Genomic DNA, 22,560 nt, shown 5'->3' with positions numbered 1-22,560 from the left:
AGCTTTTTTTTGTTTTTGTCACAAGCCTTAGTTCATTTTCTTAGCTTTCCTCACTTCATCTTTGCAGGCTTGGGCCATTTGCTGATATTCTGCCTTATGTGCCCCTTTCCACTTTTTTTACTTGTCCTTTTTGTCTTTCAATTTCCCAGAGTTCATTATGCAGCCATGCTGGTTTCTTTAGAGAGATGTTGTTTTTCTTCTTCATTGGTATTGTACTAGACTGGATTTTTATAATCTCACTTTTTCAAAATTTCCCAAGCTTCTTGAGTTGTTTTCCCCTTGGGGATTCTCATGCATGGAATTCTTTCCAAGCTCTAAGTTTAAGTCCAAGACTCTATTTGACTTTGTTCTATAGGTTATACTTGATGTTGATTCCAATATTGCATGATCATTGTCCCCCAAGGCTCCTGTAGCTCCACCACCTTCTATCATTTCATCTCTGTTAGTGAGAATTAAGTCCAATATTTATTTATTTATTTATGAGACTTATATACCGCTTTAAGTGCAAGCACTCTCTAAGCGGTGTACACCAGTAAGCAATGTATATATATATATATATTTACATTGCCCCCAACAATCTAGGTCCTCATTTTACCTACCCCGGAAGGATGGAAGGCTGAGTTAACCTTGAGCCAGTGAGATTTGAACCGCTGACCTGCTGAACACAATATGGCTAATCCCCTAGTTCCCCTCTTTACTTTTTGGGAGACAAAGTTGTCTGCTAGGTTTGTCAGGAGCCTGTTTGATCTTCCACTTGGCGCAGAGTTTGTCTCCCAGTTGATGTCAGGGTAGTTAAAGTCCCCCATTACTATTGTGATGTGCTTCCTACATACCTTAGTTAACTAACTAGCAAAAAGTTCATCTATTTCCTCTGGTTGGTTGGTTGGCCTATAGTATTCACCCTTGGTGACGTCGTTTCCCCCCCTTTTATATTGACCCAAATGCATTCAACACAGTTGTCGCTATTGTTGTGCTCTATTTTAAAGCAGAAAGTTAGCTGAGCAGGTGGGGGAGGCAGCAGAGACAATCCAGAGATGTGATTTGCAGGAAAGAATTTAGGGGTAGGTTTTAGTCAGCCCCTCTGTCCTCCATTGTCTAATTCTCCTTTGGGGGGGGGATGGCAGGCCTCCCCCTTCCCCACCTTCATAGTATCTGAAATAAAATGGGCTGATGGACCGAGGCCTTTTACTAAGCAGAACATCTGTTTTTTTGCAGCAACAGAGCGCTTTTGGAAAGAAAAGGGGTGTCAGGGTTTCAGAGAAGTTCGTGACATTCATAGAAGCTCTGAAGAGAGTTTTAGTTTGCGTCATGGACTCCAAATGAAAGCAGATGCTGAAAAACCTAAAATAGATGACTCTACACAAAACAGATGTCAAGCCAAGCCAATATCTCCATTAGCGATCATGGCATAGATAGACGCGCAGTGTAAAAATAATTGGAGATCTTGCAGTTCACCATCTAATTCCAAACTGCTAAAGCTTCTGCAGCCTCCAGATATCAACACCTGGATCCTCACATGTACTTCTGAAAGCAATGACTCCCTTTTGTAAGAGCCAGGAGGTGGGCACCGATGCCTCTGGGACGGCCAACGGGGCACTGCAGGCATTGGTATCTTTCACCCACCGATCGCTTGGCTGGACCCGGCAGGACTCGGTGGTCAAGCTTGCCTACAAGATAGTTGGGGAATAAAAACTATGGAGCCAAAACCCAAACTGATGCACCCACCCAGTGGATTCACAGAGGGGAGAAAGCATTGAACTCTGAGGGGCGCCACAAGGAAAGGTCTACAGGCACGATCCCTTTCCCTCCTATCAACACTGAAACAGGCCACCGAGTAAGAATCTGACCCCCTCACTCTCCCAACTCCATAGCCGGTCCAGCCAAATTCTGCGGTCAAAGGTATCAGAAACTGAGAGGTCAAAGAGCACAGGTCTGGCCAACTTTAATCTCCATACTGTTCTCCAGTCTGACGCCTGACTGAAACGGGTCGAGATCCTCTGCAACTGCCATTCAACCACTTTCTGCACACTTTTTCCCCAAAAGGAAAGGCTGGAACCTGGCTTAGTTATCCAGGAGGAAGAGGCCCAGCGACGGCCTGTTCAGGAGCGCGCACAGCACGGTTTCCCTCAAGGAGGTTGATACCATGGCACGCACGCACCGCCTGGTCCCTTCCCAGGTTGCCTTCACAAGCCAAGAGGGCCTGGGCTCTACGGACTGCTAGGAGGGCATCCTTGGGAATCGCTCCATGGGCAGTTACCTTGGCATAGCCTCGGATTACTGAATATGAGGAAAGAAGATCCCAGACAGCAGCCACCCCCAAAGGTTCTCTGAGAGCAGGGCTACTCCAGGTCTCAGGCTTTCAAAAGCAGGTGCATCAGCCCTCCTGGCCAGATTGGGGGTGGGGGGCTCATTGGGGTGGGGTACGGAATATCAGCCCCTGCCTTTTTCTCCAGCCCTGCCTAGCATCCCACAAGAACAGGGCTAGTGAGGCGGCAGGGCAGCAAGAGGTGGGCTACACTGCCATCTTTTTGGAATGGCCCAGGGCAAGTGTCTGCATGGGGGGCTGAGACACTGCCGTGCAGTTGACTGAGGCTTTGCAGTTTATATGAAGGCGACCCACAATTGTCCTGATAACATTTTGGGTAAAATCTGCTCCTGTACTGGCACGGTTCACACAATATTCTGAGTTATGCATGTGGTGTGAAGAAGACCATGGAGTCCTTGGCACTCTCTGAGCTTGGCTGGTTGCTTGCTTGCAGATCATTCCTAACCCAGAGATCATCCCCCTGGGGTCCTCATCTCCTTGCCCAGCAGAGAGGGAGCAAAGCCGACTGGCGCAGAGGCCGGCCTGTCTGTCTGAGCAGGCCACCCTACCCTGCTGCCCGGGACAAAGGGAGAGGATGCCACCCAGCACCTCCCTTCCAGACAGGAAGAGAAAGGCAGCTGAGCCGTTTCCGCCGGGAAGCACTGGCTTCCTTTGGCCCAAACACTCCCCCTCCCCCTTGCCCCAGCAGGCTTTCTCAGCAATGGGCTCCAGGGGCCACAGATCTGCAGAAGCCGCTGCCGGGTTTCTAGCAAAAGGAAACTTGGCTTCTAGTCTAGTCTTATTGCAACAGGCTGTGTGGCCGAGTTCAAATCCAACCTGGCTTGGGGAGGAGGGTGGCGTTTGGGCCACAAGCCCCTGTGTGGAGAAGTAAGGGGGGGGGCGCTAAGGAAGCTGTGGGAAGGGTGTTGCCCAGGAATAGGACAGAGTTTGCACACTTCAGGGAGGAGGGGATGGCCGCCTTTTCAAAGGAAGGCAAAGACTGTGAGGCCAAGATCCTCCAGAGAAGGACTGCTCTTCTCCCCGTGAGGGCTGTTTGCACAACATGCTGAACTGTGATTGAGCAAGCTGTGGTTAACAGGAACTTCAGGATTTACAGGAGTCTGCAGAGCTTTCTAGGCTGGAAAGAGGTTGGCCGGATGGGGAATAGTGGGCTACAAGACCCCAGCCAGGGCCCCCTGGAGAGCTAACTGGTGGCTGACCCAGGTAGCAGTCTGTGGCTAAGATCACAACTCAGCAAGAAAAGGGATCCGATTGGCTGCTCCCGATTGGGAGGCAGAAATCCAGCCCTTTGGATCCTCCAGCAGCCCTTCCGGCTTTCCCCTGGAGGCCTTTGGTCTTCGGGTGAGAAACACCGCCATCTAGTGGCCATGGCATTTTTTGAACACTAACACAGACTCAAGAGAAACTCCACTCCTCCCAACATGGATGCTGTCCGTGCCTTTGGGCTCTCGGTGGGTGTTGCCGACTGCAAAAATAAGGATGGGTGGAGAATAGGAGGAAAGCCAAGGAGCTTCTTCCCTGGATTCCAACAGCAGCAGCAGCAGCAGCAGCAGCCACATAGCAGGAGGTGGAGTGTTAAGCACCACTGGCTGGTGTTGGTTTGTGTTCTTCAGTAATAGATTTTTGTCACTGCAGCTGATCCCTTCAAATGTAGCAAAATCTTGTATTTTCTATGCTGCTATTAAATGAACAGTGCTACCTACTTAGCAGGAAATAATTACAATTATTTGGGATATAACCCAGAGGCTCAGAACTGAACACAGAATGGCCTATACAATAGAGGTCCACCCCTGGAAGGAAAACGGCTTTGCTTTCCACTGGGAACAAACCCCTTTTGGTCAGTGTCGCTCCCTCCAGGCAGCTGAAATCAGTAGAAAATGCTGCTGCACAAGAAGGTTGGCACAGGGAAGCAGATGAGAGGGTAGATGAAGGAAACTGTAAACATTCCCCAGAAACCTACCGGACCCTCTTACTGACAGTGGCCCCTGTCCAGAGGCTAGCACAGGAGGCAGGGCCGGTCATTTTAGGGTGGGTGACCTCCTGTGCCTGGACCCCTTGCACCAGCAGCCAGGGGTCACCCATGGAATTATCCCCATGGAGCAGGAGCGCAGCTGCCACTGTGTCCAACGGGCCGGGCCGGAGGACGTTCTTGAACGCGAGGAGTCCAGTCCACTGTATCACCCAGTGCTTCTTCGGCCCATCTCCTGTCCTCTTGACCCACAAGATGTCAAGGCCCAGCCGTCCAGATGCTGCTCAGATCCAGGCGGACAGGCGACCAGTTCAGATGAGTCCCAAAAGAGAAGCAGTTTCCGCCCCCCCCAATAAGAATCATCTCCTCCCTGTCAGGCACGAAGACACTGCTGTGGTTGTGTAACATCAGGGGCCACTCCAGAAACGTCTGTGACAGATGAAAGGGACAAGAGGCAACTTTAGGAACCAGGCAGCGGAGAACACAAAAACAGATCTACCTTCTCCCTTGTTCCCCCCTAAAGGTGGGCATTAAGTGGCAAGAGGTGGGCAAGTGAGCTCCTGGTTCAACGCAACAGGAAATGTGAAGCAGGACGATAGTCTCCACCTGCCACGAGGATCCCAGGAAGATCCAGGCACATCAAACCACAGCGCAGCACTTCCTGAGAAGTCTCTTGCTCCCTGTTTCTGCTCCTCTTCCTCCCCAGCAGCCTCCCTTCCCCAACAGCCTTGCCCTGTGCTGGTTCTCCAGACCTCGCCTCCTTCTCGGCATGGATATCTTCATGCCTTTCCCAGCTCCTGCTGCTGCTGCTTGTGCCCTGGGCAGCTCTGGGTAAACTCTGGACCTGCTCTTGAGAGTACCTGAGCGATACCTGCCTTGCCTTGCCTCCTCCTCCTCCTCCTCCTCCTCTTGTAAATTAGAGAGCATTCGGAAGTATTCAGACCCCCATCACTTTTGTCAATTTTGTTATGCTGCAGCTTGTTGTTGAAATACATTTTTCCCTCATTAATCTACACTCAGTACCCCATGATGATGATGAAGTGAAAACAGAATTTTAGGAATGTCTGTACATTTATTAAAAAGAAAAAACTGAAATATCACATTGCCACAAGTCCTCAATGGAACCGCATCTACATGGAGGGAAGTGTGTAGTGGGGTGCCCCAGGGCTCTGTTCTGGGCCCAGTGTTCTTCAACATCTTCATCAACGATTTGGACGAGGGGACTGGAGGCTAAAGCATATAAGGAAAGTTTGCTGGAATTGGGTAGGTCTAGTTCAATGAAGAGAAGCACGAGGGGGGACATGATAGCAGCGTTCCAATATCTCAGGGGCTGCCCCGAAGAAGAGGGAGTCAAGCTATTCTCCAAAGCAACCAAAGGCAGAACAAGAAGCAACAGATGGAAACTAATCAAGGAGAGAAGCAACCTAGAACTAAGGAGAAACTTCCTGACAGGTAGAACAATTAACCAGTGGGACTCCTTGCCTCCAGAACCTGTGAATGCTCCAACACTGGAAGTTTTTAAGAAGAGACTGGACAGCCATCTGTCCGAAATGGTATAGGGTTTCCTTGCCTGAGCAGGGGGTTGGACTAGATGACCTCCAAGGTCCCTTCCAACTTTATTATTATTATTATTATTGATCATCGCACAGTCAGCCAGATGTTCAGACTGGATTTGGCATTTTGTCTACCTATCGAGTCCTTACCCAGGACCTGGGATAGGCAGATGTGGATGTTTGATGGTATTACAGATATCGTCGCAGGATGGAAGCAGTTCCTAGTAAGGCCGCCTTTTGCAATTGACTAATAGCGAATTTGTCAATGCCAATGGTGTTCAAGTGGTGCTCCAGTTGTTTTGGGATTGCACCCAAGGAGCCTATGACTATTGGTACTACCCTTGCTTGCTTTTGCCACAGTCTTTCTATTTCTATTTGTAGGTCTTTGTATTTTGTTATCTTCTCCAGTTCTTTCTCTTCTATTCTGCTATCTCCAGGCACTGCCACGTCCACTATCCAGACTTTTTTGTCTTTCTTATCGACAATTGTTAAGTCTGGGGTGTTATGTTGCAGGTGCTTGTCTGTTTGAATTCTGAAGTCCCAGAGCAGTTTAATTTTATCATTTTCTATGACTTTCTCTATTTTATGATCCCACCATTTTTTGCTTACAGGAAAATGATATTTTTTGCAGATCTTCCAATGCACCATTGTTGCTACTTTGTCATGCCGCTGCTTGTAGTCAGTCTGTGCAATCTTCTTGCAACAGCTTACCAGGTGGTCCACTGTTTCTTCAGCTTCTTTGCATAGGCGGCACTTACTGTCTGTTGCGGTCTTCTCAATTTTGACTTTGTATGCATTTGTCCTTAAGGCTTGGTCTTGTGCAGCCAGAATTAGTCCCTCGGTCTCTTTCTTCAATTTTCCTGCTCTTAGCCATTGCCAGGTCTTGTTAATATCTGCTTTCCCAGCTATTTTTTTAATGTATTGGCCATGTAGTGCTTTGTCTTCCCATTCCTCTATTCTGTTCTTCATTTGGTCTTTCTTGTAGGCCAGTTTGGTCTCTCCAATAGTCAGTAAGCCTTCCTGATATACTAATTTCAGTGCATCTTCACCACTGTTCTTCAGATATTCTTCCAAAGCCATTTTTTCTTCTTCAACCATCTGATGTACTTGTAGCATTCCACACCTACCTATTTGCCTTGGTAGATAAAGTCTGTCAATGTCACTGTGTGGATGAAGGGCATGATTCATTGTCATTATTTTTCTGGTCTTCCTATCCATTGCTTTTAGTTCTGCTTGAGTCCAGTCCACTATTCCAGCTGTGTACCTAATGACTGGGATTGCCCAGGTGTTGATTGCCTTTATGGTATTTCCTCCACTGAGTTTGGACTTTAAGATCTTCTTCACTCTCTTGATGTATTCACCTATAATCTTTTTCTTGACTTCAGTGTGCTTGATGTTGTCAGCTTGAAGGATACCCAAGTATTTGTAGTACTCTTCCTCATCCAGACTCTTAATGTTATTTTCGTGGGCATCTTGATTCCTTCAGTTTTCATTATTTTTCCTTGTTTGATAGTAAGTGTGGCACATTTGTCCAAGCCAAACTCCATTACAATATCTTGGCTATATATACGGACAGTGTTGAGCAGCGATTCTATTTCAGATGATGTTTTTCCATACAGCTTCAGATCATCCATGTAAAGGAGGTGGGATAGTCTGGCAGATGTTTTTGATGTTTGATAGCCATGTCCTGAGTTATTCAGTATTGTTGACAGAGGAAACAGTGCAATAACAAATAGTAATGGTGATAATGAATCTCCTTGAAATATTCCTCTCTTGATATTAACCTCTCCCAGCCTCTCACCATTGATCTGCAACTGTGTCTTCCATTGTGCCATTGATCTTTGCACAAATTTTCGATGTTTCTACTGACTCCTGTTATTTCTAGGCACTTGATTATCCAATCATGTGGCAGAGAGTCAAATGCCTTTTTGTAGTCAATCCATGCCACATTCAGGTTGGTCTTCCTTCTCTTGCAGTTTTCCAAGATCATTTTGTCTATTAGGAGTTGATCTTTTGTTCCTCTGCTATTGGGGCGGTTTCCTTTCTGCTCAGGTGGAAAGAGATTGTTTTCAACTAGATGCTGTTGTACTGCATCAGCTACCACACCAGTTAGTAATTTGAAAGTTGTTGGTAAGCAGGTAATTGGCCTGTAGTTACCTGGTGTTGCCCCTTTTGCTGGATTTTTCATTATTAGATAGGTTTTCCCAGTTGTTAGCCACTTTTCAATTTCTCCTCCTTGTAGTATATTGTTGAACTGCTTGGCAATGAGTGGGTGTATAACAGTTAGATGTTTCAACCAAAACCCATGCAGTTCATCTTCACCTGGTGCTGACCAATTTTTGATTTTCCTTGCTCTTTTTTCTACCATTTTTGTTGTTATTACTAGTTCTTTCATTTCAACTTCTGTTTTATTTGCATCCACCTCTTTTAACCAAGCCGCATCCTTGTTGTATTTCTTTGGGTTATCCCATATCTGTTTCCAGAACTGCACTGTTTCTTCCTTGTCAGGTACTGACTGATTCATTGCAGTTTCTCCATTGATGGACTGGTAGAAATGTTTCTGATTAGATTGAAATTGGAGGTTCTGCCTATAGTTTGTTGTTGTTGTTGTTATATTCAGACCCTTCACTCAGTACTTTGTTGAAGCACCTTTGGCAGCAATTACAGCCTCGAGTCTTCAGGTATGATGCAACAAGCTTTGCAAACTTGGATTGGGGGATTTTCTGCCAATCTTCCTTGCAGATCCACCCAAGCTCAGCCAGGTAGGATGGCAACTGTTGGTGGAGAGCCCTTTTCAGATCCCTCCGGAGATGTTCAATAGGGTTCAAGTCAGGGCTCTGGCTGGGCCACTCTAGGACATTCACAGAGTTGTCCCTAAACCACTCCTGTGTTGTCTTGCCTGTGTGCTTAGGATCATTGTCATGTTGGAAAGTGAACCTTCGGCCCAGTCTGAGCATCTGAGTGCTGTGGCTGTCGCTGAGGATATCCCTGCACTTCGCTCCACCCAGCTTTCTCTCAACCCTGACCAATCTCCCAGTACCTGCGGCTGAAATCCCCCCACACACACAGCACGATGCCACCACCGCCACCACCACGCTTCACAGTGGGGATGACATTGACCGGTGCCTGGTTTCCTCCAGACAGAACGTTTAGAAGGGAAGCCAAAGAGTTAGTCCTGGTTTCATCAGATCAGAGAATCTTGTTCCTCACAGTCTGAAAGTCCTCCAGGCGCTTCTTTGTAAACAACAAGCAGGCTTTCACGTGTTCTGCACTGAGGAGAGGCTTCCATCTAGCCACGCTGCCATAAAGCCCAGATTGTTGGAGAGTTGACCTTCTGAAACTCTGTCCCATCTGCACACAGGATCTCTGGAGATTTTCAGTCATCCAGGTGATAATTGTCCCAAAGACGCTTTTTCACGAGACAACTGGACAAGTTTCTTATTTTTCTTTGGGAACGTTTCGCTTCTCATCCAAGAAGCAGCTCTGAAGCATCTTTACACGATCTCTGGAGCTCAGTCAGAAGGTCCACCGGGTTCTTGGTCACTTCTCTTACTAAGGTCCTTCTCCCCTGATTGCTCAGTTTCACCGGATGACCAGCTCTTGGAAGAGTCCTGGTTGTGCCAAACGTCTTCCATTTGAGAGTCATGGAGGCCACTGAGCCCTTAGGAACCGTCAGTGCAGCAGAAATTTTATTGCAGCCTTCCCCTGATCTGTGCCTTAATAATCCTGAGCTCTGCAGGCAGCTCCTTTGACCTCATGGCTTTTGCTCTGCTATAAGTATGCATTGTCAGCTGTGAGGCCTTCTATAGAGAGGCATGTGCCTTTCCAAATCACGTCCAATCAATTTAATTTACCAAACGTCAATTCCAATTAAGGTATAGAAACATGTCAGCAATGATCAAGAGAAACGGGAGGCACTTGAGCTAAATTTCAAGTGTTGTTGCAAAGGGTCTGAATACTTACGCCAATGTGAAATTTCTGTCTTTTCTTTTTAATACATTTACAGACATTTCTAAAATTCTGTTTTCACTTTGACATTATGGAGCACCGAGTATAGATTAATGAGGGGAAAAAAAGAATTTCAACAACTGTAGAATCAGGTTGCCACATAGCAAAATTGACAGAAGTGAAGGGGGGGGGGTCTGAATACTTTCTAAATGCCCTGTAAATCCCATTCCTGGGCTCAGCGTGGGCTTGAGGCAGAAACTACAGTGGGCCCCCTCACGTTCTGCTCAGGTATCTGCTTCCTGACACAGGATTTATCAATTCAGAAGTGCATCTGTAGCAAGGCTCCTGAGGAAAAGCAGCAAAGGCCGTTAGGACAGAGTAACTCAGCTCCTCCTATTGGCTCTAGCAAGGGAGGAACTGTATTCCTCCAGCAGTTGTGAACAGCAAAACAAAGGTCAGGATTGAGCTCGGCCTGGGAACACCTGTCTTCTGCAAAATAAATTTAACAGTCTTCTGTGGAAGACAACGGAGCTAATGAACCAGGTAACTCAGTACCAGCATCAGTACCAAAAGAACAGCCTCTCTTGCTGCTGCTGACCCTGACCGAGGGTTCTTCGCCTCCGTGGGGAGAAGAGCCAAGGGGAACCCCAAGTCTAGTTGCCTCAGTTTCGACTCACTGTGTCAACACGATACTCCGCCAGGGTCCTTGTCGCCAGGTCTATCACGGCAACTCCTGGCACCGAAGGAGGGCTCAGCCAGACCCCACCTACGAGCAAAAGCTTCCCACGGTGCACGTGAGCTGTGTGTGAATACCTGGGTGGAAGACCAAAGAGAGGGGGGGGGTGTTAGTCCTCCAGCGCTGGGCCGGTTCCAGCTTCTCCAGGCCCCCAACGCTCCCCTACTCCCCCGGTGGCTCTGCCACTCTTGAGAAAACCAAACTCTGCTGGGTGAAAGCAGGAGATGGGAGGGTCTCCTCTGCGTTCGATGGGAGGAGCAGAGACCCAGCCAAACCTTTTTGTTTGGGGGTGGGGAGTGGGGGGGCACAAGGGGACCTTCCTCAGTAGAGAAAGGCTGGGATCCATCTGATCTCCTAGCAAAATACGCCTTCTCTGCCACCTTTTCTAATTTGTCAGAAAGAATCCCTGGCTTGTTTGTGTGAGGCCTGCCCACGAGAGCGCCCAAAGTCTATTCCTTGGCTTCAGGAATGTGAAGCAGATTCTGAGGGGGTTTCGAGGGGTGAAGGTGTCTCGTGTGGCCCAGGCCATGCAGCGCCTCCCACTTTCCAATGACCTGGGGACGGGACAGGCACTGGCTGAACTGCAGGCAGGCAGGCAGGCGGAGCTAAGTGTCTGGGTGTGTGTGTCCTCCCTCCTCATTACCTGTGGCTACCCTTGGTACTCTAGATCAGGGGTGTCAAACTCAATTTCACTGAGGGCCGCATCAGCACTACGGTTGCCCTCAAAGGGCCAGTTGCTGTCCCCTTCTCTCCCTCAGGCTTTCCCATCTCTCCTCTCCTCCCTGTCGTCTTCTCTCCCCCATCACTTCTCCTCCTTCCCGCCAAAGCCCCTCCTTTCATATCCTCTCCTCTCCTCCTCTAGGGGTCCACTCACTGCCAGGCTGCCTTTTTCATGCAGTGCTCACCAGCTGGAGCTGGGTGCGCCGATTCTGGGGTCCCCACCAAGTCCCGGCAGCCCTGCAGCCCCAGCTCTTTCCCCAAAGACTGCATGCGGCTGCCGGCTACCACCACCCTGCTGGGAGCCTCACTCAGCTGAAGCTGCGAATGCTGATCCTGGGGCCTCGGCAGAGCCCCAGCAGCACCGCAGCTCCAGCTGACTCTCCCCCAGACCTCTCTGCCGCTGCCACCGCTTCAGTTGGGTGGGGGAAGCGCTGGTAGCCAAGCAAGGGGCCGATGATTCTGGGAGTGAAGATATAATATCCGTGTGATGCAACTGCCCTCCTTAAAGACAGCCCCCTCCTGAGCCCTCAGTCACCGTGTGGCAGGCTGCCACCACGTGGTCCACACGAGGCTCTAAGCAACTGCTTAGGCCACAATTAACAAGCAGCGCCAGGCCGGCTAGCTTCCACTCCCTCCCAGCTCCCGCTTTCTCCAGCACTGCAATTTGGACCTAGATGGAGAAATGGCCCCTCCAGATGGTCTTCCCTGAGGCAGAACTGAATCCAAAGCCAACATCTCTTACGTACAACTCTTCCCTTGCAACCCATCTCTAGATGAAGGTGCCTGTCCGTCCTGAAGCCAGGGCTCCACGTAAGTCAGAGCCCACCTCCCCTCCTTTCCTTCCCCACCTGGGGGAGAGCGGGTGCCCATTGCTGCTGTCATCTGCAGTGTGTGTGGCTGTTCCGTGAGCCACAGCCCATCGGTTGGGAGGAGCAGGTCGGCTGGTCTAGAAGAGGAGCCTCCATCACGGTGAAGCCCCTCAAAGGCACCACCCCCTCCCCAGCCACAAACGAACCCGTGGCCGCTTTCTGAGAGCGATATAGCATCTGGTTCATTTTTTAAACATTCCTCCGTGCACAACTAGCTCTCAAGTAAGTGCAGCCTCGGCTCCAGGTTCTGTTCTCTGAACTAACTTGGGTTAACTGCAGGTTGGCAGCCGGGCGGCAAGCGAAATCCCTCCTGCCTGAGCAGATGAGCAACCGACTCACCTGGGCGTGAGCGGGGGGCAGGTCTCGAGAGAATGCCACCGGAAGCCTCTTGCGGCTGGCTTCAGAAACAGGAGGCTGCCCAGCGGCTCCTCAGAGGCTGCCAGGCCGCCAGCGATGAGCACCCCCCCTGCCCAGCTGCAGGCGCTGTGCGAGTGACGGCCGGCTGGAACGGGACCCTCCACTGGAATCTGACAAGGGGCAGCAGAGGGGGGGCATTGGTGAGACAGGCGGCACAGAAGCCCAATCAAAATGAACGAGCGAGGTACGAGCCGGCAGCCTTCCTTGCCCAACTGAAGCGAAGGGCACCTCTCGTACTTCCCTGGAACGAAGTGCCTGCCCAAGAGGGAGCTGGCAAAACCAGAGCACCTCCCAGAACTGTTTTCACTGTCTTTTTTTCCCCCCTTAGTAAGCCATGTTATGAAAAATGCCCCCCCCCAAGCAGCATCCTGTGCCAACACAAGGCATGGATTTCTTAGTTGATGGTCACACACAACAGTGGGTTAGCCTTCACAAGGAATGCACTCACCTATCTTGGGGTCAAATCAGGCTTTGTCTAATAAGTGCGCCAAACTGAAAAAGACGGCATGTACGCAGGGGGTGACAATATTGTTGCCAACTGCTTCCTTTTCTGACCAGAATGCACAATGCGGAATATGTCATGACGACCCTTACCAAACCCCCACCCTTCCAAAGAGGTGGGCGGCTCAGCTAACCCAGCAGAGCCATCATTTGGAGTGAAAGCAAAGGCGCCCAGCTAATGAAAATCATCAGCTGGCAAAAACTTACTATGATTGTTAAAAAGAAGATAGTTTCTTTCTCTCAATAATCCAAGTCTACCCTGGGTGGGCCAGCGATTTAGAAAACCAGAAGACTGGAGAAGGGCTAATGTTATTCCAATCTTTGAAGATGCCCGAAAGAAGACGCAGGAGGCAACGGAGCCATCAACCTACGCCTGCTGCAAAAGATAAATCAAGCAGGGGTCTACAAGCCCTTCGAAAGGAACAAGATGAACGCTAGCAGCCTGCGGTGTGTTTGTTATGGATCATGGTAGGCAAATCTTACGGCTCTTTTGGAAGCGACCAGATTAGCTGGCCAAGATGCTTGGATGACACCATCATTTGACCGCTGATCACAGCCTTCTTCTTGACCAAATGGGAAACTGTGCGATGGGTGGCTTGATAGCTGGACCAGCAGCCACCCACAATCTCTGGTCCTTAATAAAACCTAACCCTTAATCGAGAGAGGTGCATAGTGGGGCATGTCCAGGATTCTGTCCTGGCTAAACCTAGATTTGGAAAATCTAAATGGTCACCCACTCACTCTTAGCGACCCTGGGCAGCTTACAAACAGTAAAAACCCAGCATAAGAGAAGAAACAGTAGAGGCATGAGCCAGCACGCCCTGCAGCTGCCCAATGAGCTAATGCGATGTGGGCTGCCTCAACCGAGGCACAGGGTCCAGATCACAGGAAATGACGTGTCAAGCTATGGAGACCACTTGCGTTCAGAGTTGCCATGCGAGGGGGCGGGGGATGGTTGGGAATGCACAGGCGGATTCTATCCGATGAGAACCAAAGGCCACTAAAGGAGGAATGTGGTGGCAAACAGAGACCTTCTTCTCATAACATCTGCTCTAAGATTAATTGGACAATGTGACCTGACCTGTCGGAGAGGGGAGGGAAAGTTTTACTCTTTTAATTATCCTTTTCCCACCATATTGCCAGAGCTGGTTTTCTTTTCAATAGTGCCGATATCTATATCCAATAAAGCATTGCATTAGAGATCGGAAAGGCTCCGGTATATTTGCTTCGTTGGAATCTTTAGCCGGAACCTTGACCAGCATCGCACTGCTCAGACCTCGCCTGAAAGACCGTCTCCAGTTTTGGTGACCTTGATACAAGAAGGATGCCGAGGAACAGAAACGAGTGCAGCCGAGATGAGGAGGGAGGCTACACCCTGCGGAAAGTAGCTAGAGGAACTCGTATGTTTGGCCTGGAGAAGGCTCCGGGGGATGGGAACCCAGCCTTCCCCTGCTTGAAGGGCTTCCCAGGGGAAGAGGCTAGGTGTGCCTTCCCTGTGGAGCCCTAGGGCAGGACGAGAGCCCGCTGGGTGGAAGCCCTACAGAGAAAGACCCAAACACGGAATAAGGAAAATTTTCCTCACGAGAGCTCTCGAGTAGCCACTACTTGGAAAAGCAGGGCCTCCACCACTGGAGGTTTTCAAGCCAGTCATTTATTTGGGACTGGCCTAAGGATTTCTGCTGGTCAGGGGGCTGGACCACAAGACCTTCCAACTCCAGGTTCCTATGAGTTTAAGTCCCCTGAGGTGTTTTACCTGGCCAGACTTTAAGCAAGTTAATTACTATTTCTGACAGGGAATAAAATAGAATCGAGAAAGGAGACCCTTGGGGTCCTAACCTCTTTGGAGAAGCTCTTTACACCATTCTGTTGGCGGAAGGGATTACACGGAGGCTAACCTTCAAATTCAGGCACAACCCACTCACCCATCTCCCAGGGCTCTCCATCCGGCCACCCCAGCCAAGAAGAGGGCCATTGCACTTAAATGGAGGACAGGCTCCCAATCTGGCCTGAGAGGCCATAACCCATCCGCACCTGCTGGCAGTGGAGCCCCTCCAAAAGCAGAAAACACCAATCGGCTCGCACTGACTGCCCAGAACTGCAGCCTCCATAGACAAAGAGGTAAGCCTGTCCTAGAAAGAGAGCAGAACGTCAGGCCCCTCCCCACCTTCCCCTCTCCCCCTCCTCCTGGCACCCGACACAGCTCAGGTCTGCCAGGGCTGGGGTCCCCAACCCCCAACCCCCGATCCGTGGACCGGCACCAATCCGCAGCATGTCAGAAACCGGTCCACACAAATAAGCAAAGCCCCATCTGTGGGACACAGGCAGCACATGAAAACCGTCCTCCTCTGGCCCACGGAAAAGGCCCCTGGTGCCCAAAAGATTGGGGGCCACTATGCTAGGGAGAAGAGCTCCTCCTCCCATAAAGCCGAAGGACTCCGACTCCTGAGCCCCAGGACCATTGGCTTTGTTCTGAGGAGATCCTGGAGCATTTGCCCACTGGGTCGCATGCCTGTCAACTCTTTGCCAAAAAATATTATTGCCCAAGTGTGTCTGACAAAACTGGGGGTGCTGAGTACAAGGCACAGGGCAGTGGGGAGAGATTCCCAGAAGTCTCCCAGAAGAGCTGCTCAACTTTGCCAGCGTCGTTCTCTGCCTCTTCCCCCCCCCCCGCCGCCCACGGGGTGAGTTTTTCTTTCCTACCTTCATGGGTGACTTCGGTGGCAGTGTGTCTCCAGCGGGGCACAGAGAGGCCCTCCACAGGCGGCAGCAGAGCAAGCTCAATGATGGGACTGCTGGGGCTCAAAGGATCGGCATCTGCCAGCACCTTTAAGCGAAGGGGTGGCAGAGCAGGGCTGACTGGAGACTTGCGGCCACCGAGCACGACAGCCCAGCCCGAACACAGGACGTTCATGGTGTGGAAAAGCCGCCCGTCTGCAGAGGAAGAGAAAGCTCTTGTAGCCAGGGAGAGCCCACTTGCCTGCACCAGAGGGTACCCCCATCTCTCTCGCTTACCCCAGGCCGTTCCTAGCTTGGCCAGCCTGACCTTGTCGCTTCTCCAACCATCCTCGTGCTTGACCAGCATATGCAGCTCAGTCAGGCGGCAGTGGCGCCCACCGTGGTCCCCAAAACCTCCAGCGGTTAGAATCACATCCGGGGCGAGAAGCACCGAACAATGGCCGTAGCGCTTCAGGCCAGCCACTGCCCCACCTGCTACGCAGAGGGACGCAGCCACGGTCCCAGCAAAGCAAGGGGCACAGTGAGCCGGGGGGCCTGCAAGGCAGAAACAGCCATGTCATTCCAGCAGCGTAACGCAGCCACCCCTGCAGGCAAGGCGACAGGGAGCCTCTTGCCTTCAGACGAAGGTGCCTTGGGAAAGGCCGATCTGGCTCCTGCAGCCTGCAGGAAAAGGTCCCCACACAGCCCCACAGTTTCCTCTTACCCAAACAATGAATCTTTCTAAAAGATCCATGGATCCTTCCTGAATTTAACCAAGGTAAGAAAGGTCCTGCCGCATCAGGCCAGGCTCACTTTGGCTAAGCAATTTGTGGCCAACCAGATGTGGCAGGAGAGCTCTCAACCAGGTGTGGAGGGACCACCTTTTCTCTCCATGGGTTGGAGGCACACTGCCCCCCTCCCAAGCGAACGTGGAGTCTTTGAGAACTGATCCAATTCTCTGGTGAGCCCCCTTCCCTTCCATCCCCTCTGCCATGCCCATGGGAGCAAATGCCACAGGTGAACCACAGGGGAAGAACAGCTTCCTGTTCTTCTGTCTCCTGCACTAGATCCAGCCTGGTACTTGGAGGGAAGGAGGGAGGAAACCTTTTCCCTGCCTTGCTTAATTAAGGCTATATTCATAAGTCAGATTTGGGGCACTTTTTGATAAGCAAAAAGAAATAAAATGTTATGAATTCCCCAAACTTCTTAAAAGGTACAACAAGCAAAATATAACACAAAGCAAAAACAAACAAACCCCAAATTATCTTTGCCAGGGGACCATCCTAGACTCAGGAAGCAAGGTTTGCATGGGGCCATTCCTCCCCCCCCCCCCAGGATTCCCTTCAGCCCTAGGGTAACAGAGCTGAGCTGTTCAGGGCTTCCCGAAAGCGGTCGAAGCCCCCAGGAAGGGAAGGTTGAGGGATGCACGGGACTGGTCTTCCGGTACAGGAAGGCATGTTGTAGACTTTTTCTCCAAAACGACCATGGTTAAGACAGGAATTGGTGGGGGGGAGGGATCCAAACCAAGAGGCAGGAGGAGGGAGAGCCCAGAAGGCCGCTTTATGGGAGATTTTCAGGGGTTGATTGGAGAGCCATTTCTTTGGGATGATCCGTGGATTCCTGAACCGGGTAAGGGAGATCCCTTCCAGTCCTAGGATTCTAATCTCACAGTCAGTGGCACCGTTGGCAAACTTAGCTTTTAATGTTTCAAAAGGTTAATGCTTGGTGTTTTAATGTATTAATGTTCTAATGTACTTTTTCCATGCCGTAAGCAGCCCAGACGGCAGTCAGATGGGTGATATATCAATTTAATTAACAAACAAACTGCCTCTGGAAGAGACCCTTTGTAAAGTCTGCTTAAAAACCTACACCCCCTTGGTATTCCATATAAATTAAGTAGGAATTAATCCATGGCATGGCCATGTTGAGGAAGAACCATTTTGGGGGTATCAATTTAATTCCTTCAGGAAATCTGTACGGACAAGAGGACGAAAAAAAAGACCCCTTAAAGCCAATGCAGCCTCTCTGAACAGAAATGCTTTGGGAGCTAGCAGAGCTAAGTCAACTTTGGATGGATTTAGGCCCCCATCAGGCCTCCCCGTGCAACTTCACCGTTCGGGGAGAGGAGACAGGACGGAAACATCCCCAGTCACCACTGGCACCCGGGGCAGAGGACACCTTGGGCTTCTTACCTTCCGTCCTGGAAAATGCAGGAGGTGCAAAGGCGGCCTCTCCCTTGTATGCGACCAGGATGAAATAATGGGAGCACTTCAGGTGCCATTCCTGGAAGAACACAGAGGTCACCCGCAGCCACAGACTCTCAGTCACAACAAACACCTCTACACAGTGGGGCATTCCTACTGTGTTTCCCTGAAAATAAGACCCACCCAGAAAATAAGGCCTAGCCTGATTTTTTGGGACGGGCCTAATATAAGCCCTGCCCCCAAAATATGCCTGGGCAGGTGGGCATGGCCAGGACAAGAGCCAGCGAGTGCACAGGGGCCGATGGTGTCCGGCTGCAGCCGCAGCCCACCGGCCCCTTGGTGCAACCCAGATATGTCCAAGCGCGGAGGCAGAGGATCCAGATGCATCCCACACTTTTCACCCAGAGGGAGACTGGAAGCTTCGTCTTCTGGCAAATGGGTCACTTGGAAATGGAGCGATTTGCTGGCTTAGGAGGCAATGGCAGGGCACGGCCCAGTAGCAGCAGGCCCAGCAGACTCCCCTGGGATGGTCCCACCGGCACCAGCTATGCGCTACTGAACTCTAAGCGCCTAGGCTGGAGCCTCAGGCTGCTAAGGAGGCAGAGGCTCCAGACAGGGATGGCGGCCGCAATGGTGCAGGCCAATAAGGAGCTTTCCACTGCCACTGCTTCCCCCTCGGAGCTGCAAGCACGAGGCAGTGCCCGTCTCCTTTAAGCCCACCAAGTCTCCTGTCTAAGCGCTTAGGGTTGAATAGCGCGCAAGTGGCACTGGCCAGGCCATCATGGGGGGGGGAATTCTGCTGTTGCTCGTGGCGGCGGCACCAGCACGCCTTGTGGCCTCCTGCCCCACGCGAGTAACCAGACAGTGGGATAGTTGTTGGCGGGTAGGTGGCCACAAAATAAGACATCCCCGCCAAAATAAGTTCTAATAAGCCTTTTGGTCCCCCCCCCCAAAAAAGACCGGATCTTAAGACGGTAGGACTTCAGGAAGTAGACTGGCAGCAAACCAAGATTAGAAACACCTTGTGCGCTTCTATGATAAGTTAAATGTAATATTGCTGCACACTCAAATGCAAGTAGGAATTATCTTATATCCTACTTTAAAACTTTGCCAACATCCTGTATATCATATTTTGATTCCATCGAATGAAAATACTCTTCTGCTGCCATCCCACTGCATTTCCACACTGGCCACGGAGAAATAATCTCCTGTCCTTGTGGCCAGCTGCAAGCCACCTCGCCTCCCTCTCCACATTCTGCCTACATCAGACAGACCAACCTCGAATTCGTCAAAGGGCTCCAGAGCTTGAATCCTCTTCTGCTCTTCTCTTGGAACAAAGTGCCCATAGAACTCGTTCATGTCCATGATGTGGCATTCCGTCCAGCCCTAAAGAGAAGGCCAGGGCATTAAGCCCGAGGCACAGCCATCCTATTTGCCCCCTCCGGTCTCCCTTCCACCAGTCCAAGGCTCACACCCACCCTCTGGAGAAAGCGCATCTGTTGGGCCTTGCAGTCTGGGTAGGTGGTTAGGGAGCGGAGCGGAGACTGTAGGCGGCTGAAGTGATTTTGCATGATATGGCCGAACGGGTCGCTGGGATGAATCTGCTCGTACAGAATGAACCAGGCGCTCAGAAAGTGCCCGGCTGCCCACTGAATCAGAGCATTTGACCTGGAATGAACCAGAAAGAGGGTGAAGGGCACCAGGGAAGAACAGCCCAGGCCACCCAACTGGAGGCCAAGGAGCCATCTGACACTCCCGCAAGCAAGTCCAAGTCCCCACAAGCTTCAGGACTGTTCACGTTTGCCCAGTTCAAAGCTGGAGATGGATCTAAGACCGTGACAGGAGATCCCACTTGGCAAAGCTTGGAAATAGCTCGTTCTGAATATCCTCTAAAGCGAAAGCAGAAGGATCCATAGATCCAAAACTCCTGCCACAATGAAAAACTTTTTTTTTTTTGTGCTCTACCTTATTTTGACCTTGTGACGCAGCAACCAGTGTCTGGGGGGGGGAGCTTGGGGGCTTCCAGTCTGCTCCTATTCTATCTCAGGGCTACTATGCTGCAATTTTCAGCAGTGCTTGATGCAGGGAGCAGACTTCCAATGGCCTTTTTGTGAGCATGGGAATTAATGTCTTGGCCTCAAGCTCAAAATACTGTGGACGGGAGGGACTCTCAGGTATGAAAATTTGGCTGGGAAGTTTGCTTGGCTCTAACTCTGTAGCTCAAAATGACAACTATTTGGTAAGCTGCATGGTAGTTATGTCTGCTGAATCAGTGGAATGCAAAAACAAAAAGTATACAGCAGAACCGGCAGGCTGCAAGGCCCTTACAAGGCAGGTTAAATCTAGGATGTGAAACACAACAAGTGATTCTAATCTTGGAAAGCCACAACCTGCTGAAATTTAACATAAAACCTTCTCTTTCAGGTGGGCTGCAACGGCCAAAGCACGAACCTCTCGACCTCCATGTAGGGCAGGACCACCTCCGCAAGGATCAGGGTGGGCGACGCGGGGTCCAGGCCGGCGTCACGCAGGGCCCCCTCCAGCAGGGCCAGTTCCGAGAGATCCACGCCCAGGAGCCGGTAATCTTCCCCGGAAAACCTGACGCTCCCTGCAGGGGAGGCGAAGGGCGCTCGGATGCCGGGCCAGACGGCTCCCTTCCTTCTCCCTCCCCTCCCTCCTCCGCATACCCACCGAGAGCCGCGGGGACGCCGCCTCCCGCTAAGGCGCGCAGCTCCGCCGAGCCGGAGATCAGGGCCGCTTTGCGGGAGGCCACCTCCGGGAGGTCCACCTCGAAGAACCGCCCGCCGCTTCCCGCCAGCAGCCCCGCCGCCTTCAGGCAGAAGTAGAGCGAGTCCCAGCCGGCGCCCAGCGACATCACCTGCGGGGGGACGGGGCGGGAGAGGGGTCAGGCGGGGCTGCTGCGGAGGGCTGGAGAGGGGGAGGGGGCCGAACTTGCCTGGCTGCGCGAGTGGCCCCGAGTGCCCAGCAGGAAGTCCCGCACGCTCCGCTCCACCGCTCGCGCCCGGACGTGGTAGCCTCTGCGGGGGGAGGTGGGAGGGCAGAGCGTGAGAGAGGAGAGCCCCGCCCCGCAGGGCGCCCCCCTCCCGTTCCCCCGGAAGCGCCCAGCGGGACGGGGCCTCACCGGTGGATGGCGGGGGCGCGGCGCGGGCCGCCCCGGGGCAGCAGCTGCAGCACGAAGCGGTCCGAGGTGTAGCCCAGGGCGGCGGCGGACCTCTTGCTGGCGGCGCTGCTGTCGCCAGTGCGGCTGACTCGCGGGGAAGGGAAGGAAGCCGAGGGCCGCGCGTCCCCGGCGCCTTCCCCCCGCCGCCGCCGCCGCCCCTCCATGTGCTCGGCCGCCTCTCGCTGCGGCCCCAGGCGGACTTCCGGGCCACGGCCGCAGCCAACTTCCTCTCTGAACGACCTTCTCGGCATGGCCGATTTCTTGCCCGCCCTCCTCCGCCGTTTCCCCCCTCCCATTTCCTGCAGCAGCGAGCTTCCGGGCCCGGCGGGCTTCCTGTCCGCTCCCAGCAGCCGTCCTCGCCTTCCTCTTCCGCTCTTTCCGTTCCGGCCCGCTGCTTTTCCTCGTCCTCTTTTTCCGCTCCGCGCGGCCGGGGCGACTTTCGGAACTGCTTGTTTAAGTTGGGCCCGCGGGTTGGGAAGGCCCGAATAGCACGACCGCAAGAAGGGGAAAAAGAAGCCTGGCAGGGTCGCAAGGGAACCGGGCCGGCCCTGCGTTTCCTGACTCCCGCAGGCGACTTAGGAGCAGCCTGGTGGAAATAAGTGAACTGACATTTTTTTACTGTGGGCACAACGGCACACATCAAAAATGAAATTTAGTGCCCACTTTCAAAATGAAACATACATGACACACACCTAAAACATACTGTGTACAACATGTGTATAGACCCATACCCCTACATATACATAGCAAATAAATATTAAATACTGTCCATCTTGAATATATAATGGAAGGAGGAAGCTTGAGAGTTCACAAGATTAATTAAGGTGACCAACCGTCCTCCCTTAGGGAGGACAGTCCTCCTTTTGTAAGTTCTGTCCTCCCTCGAAAAGTGTCCTTCTACATGTCCTCCTTTTTGATATTTGAAGACTAATCTGCAGAGCTTTTTTTTCCCTCATAGAACCCTCAGAATGGCATTCCAGCACCTTTTTTTGATGTTTTTTTTCAACTTTTGTATGAGCTCTGCTACTCCCCATATGGGTTTTGGAAAGCCAATAGGAATTGCTGCTGAGCGCGCCAAAACACCCGGCTGGCAAACTTTGCACGTGCAAGTTGTCTGTATTATTGTTGCAATGAATAAAATGTTTCTTTTATTTACGATATTTTTTTCTTCAATTTATTTGTGTCCTTTTCATTGTAAAAAAGTTGGTCACCTTAGATTAATGCTGTATGGAATGAAACTATGGCTGAATCTGGATGTTCTGCTACGGATACTACAAAGCCCCCTCCAAGAAGGTAACAAGGAAAACAGGTCCTGAAGAGGATGTGTAGTGTCCCAGATAATCTTACAGACCCTGCTCAAGCAACACTTCTGTGCTATGTCCTGGGTGGGAGGGAGGGAACTGCCAATGATCTTTTTGGCT

General features: G+C 51.4%; 1 protein-coding gene across 1 annotated transcript; it reads right to left on the bottom strand.

The window, feature by feature from the left end:
- Positions 1 to 1,925: 1,925 nt before the first annotated feature.
- Positions 1,926 to 21,400, bottom strand: LCMT2 (leucine carboxyl methyltransferase 2). Its single transcript, XM_039347899.1, has 13 exons — positions 21,101 to 21,400; positions 20,915 to 20,996; positions 20,650 to 20,836; positions 20,410 to 20,566; positions 19,437 to 19,626; positions 19,237 to 19,344; positions 17,947 to 18,037; positions 16,052 to 16,309; positions 15,740 to 15,970; positions 15,071 to 15,168; positions 12,461 to 12,648; positions 10,474 to 10,609; positions 1,926 to 4,724 (listed from the first exon to the last, which is right to left on the bottom strand). Exons 1-13 carry the CDS (start codon positions 21,388 to 21,390, stop codon positions 4,554 to 4,556), a joined length of 2,187 nt encoding a protein of 728 aa, XP_039203833.1. The 5' UTR covers positions 21,391 to 21,400; the 3' UTR covers positions 1,926 to 4,553.
- Between the last annotated feature and the right edge of the window lie 1,160 nt (positions 21,401 to 22,560).

Source organism: Crotalus tigris, unplaced genomic scaffold (assembly GCF_016545835.1).
Source record: "Crotalus tigris isolate CLP2741 ecotype Arizona unplaced genomic scaffold, ASM1654583v1 scf7180000017560.2302168, whole genome shotgun sequence".
Taxonomy (NCBI): domain Eukaryota; kingdom Metazoa; phylum Chordata; class Lepidosauria; order Squamata; family Viperidae; genus Crotalus; species Crotalus tigris.
The sequence above is the reverse complement of the archived record's forward strand: the minus strand, read 5'-3'. Positions and strand labels throughout refer to the sequence as shown.

Coding starts and splice junctions, on each gene's coding strand:
- LCMT2 (XM_039347899.1), bottom strand. CDS start 21,390: ATGCCGAGAAGGTCGTTCAGAGAGGAAGTTGGCTGCGGCCGTGGCCCG. Junction 20,837..20,914: donor GGGGCCACTCGCGCAGCCAG/GCAAGTTCGGCC, acceptor GTCCCCCCGCAG/GTGATGTCGCTGGGCGCCGG. Junction 19,345..19,436: donor AGATGCGCTTTCTCCAGAGG/GTGGGTGTGAGC, acceptor CCTTCTCTTTAG/GGCTGGACGGAATGCCACAT.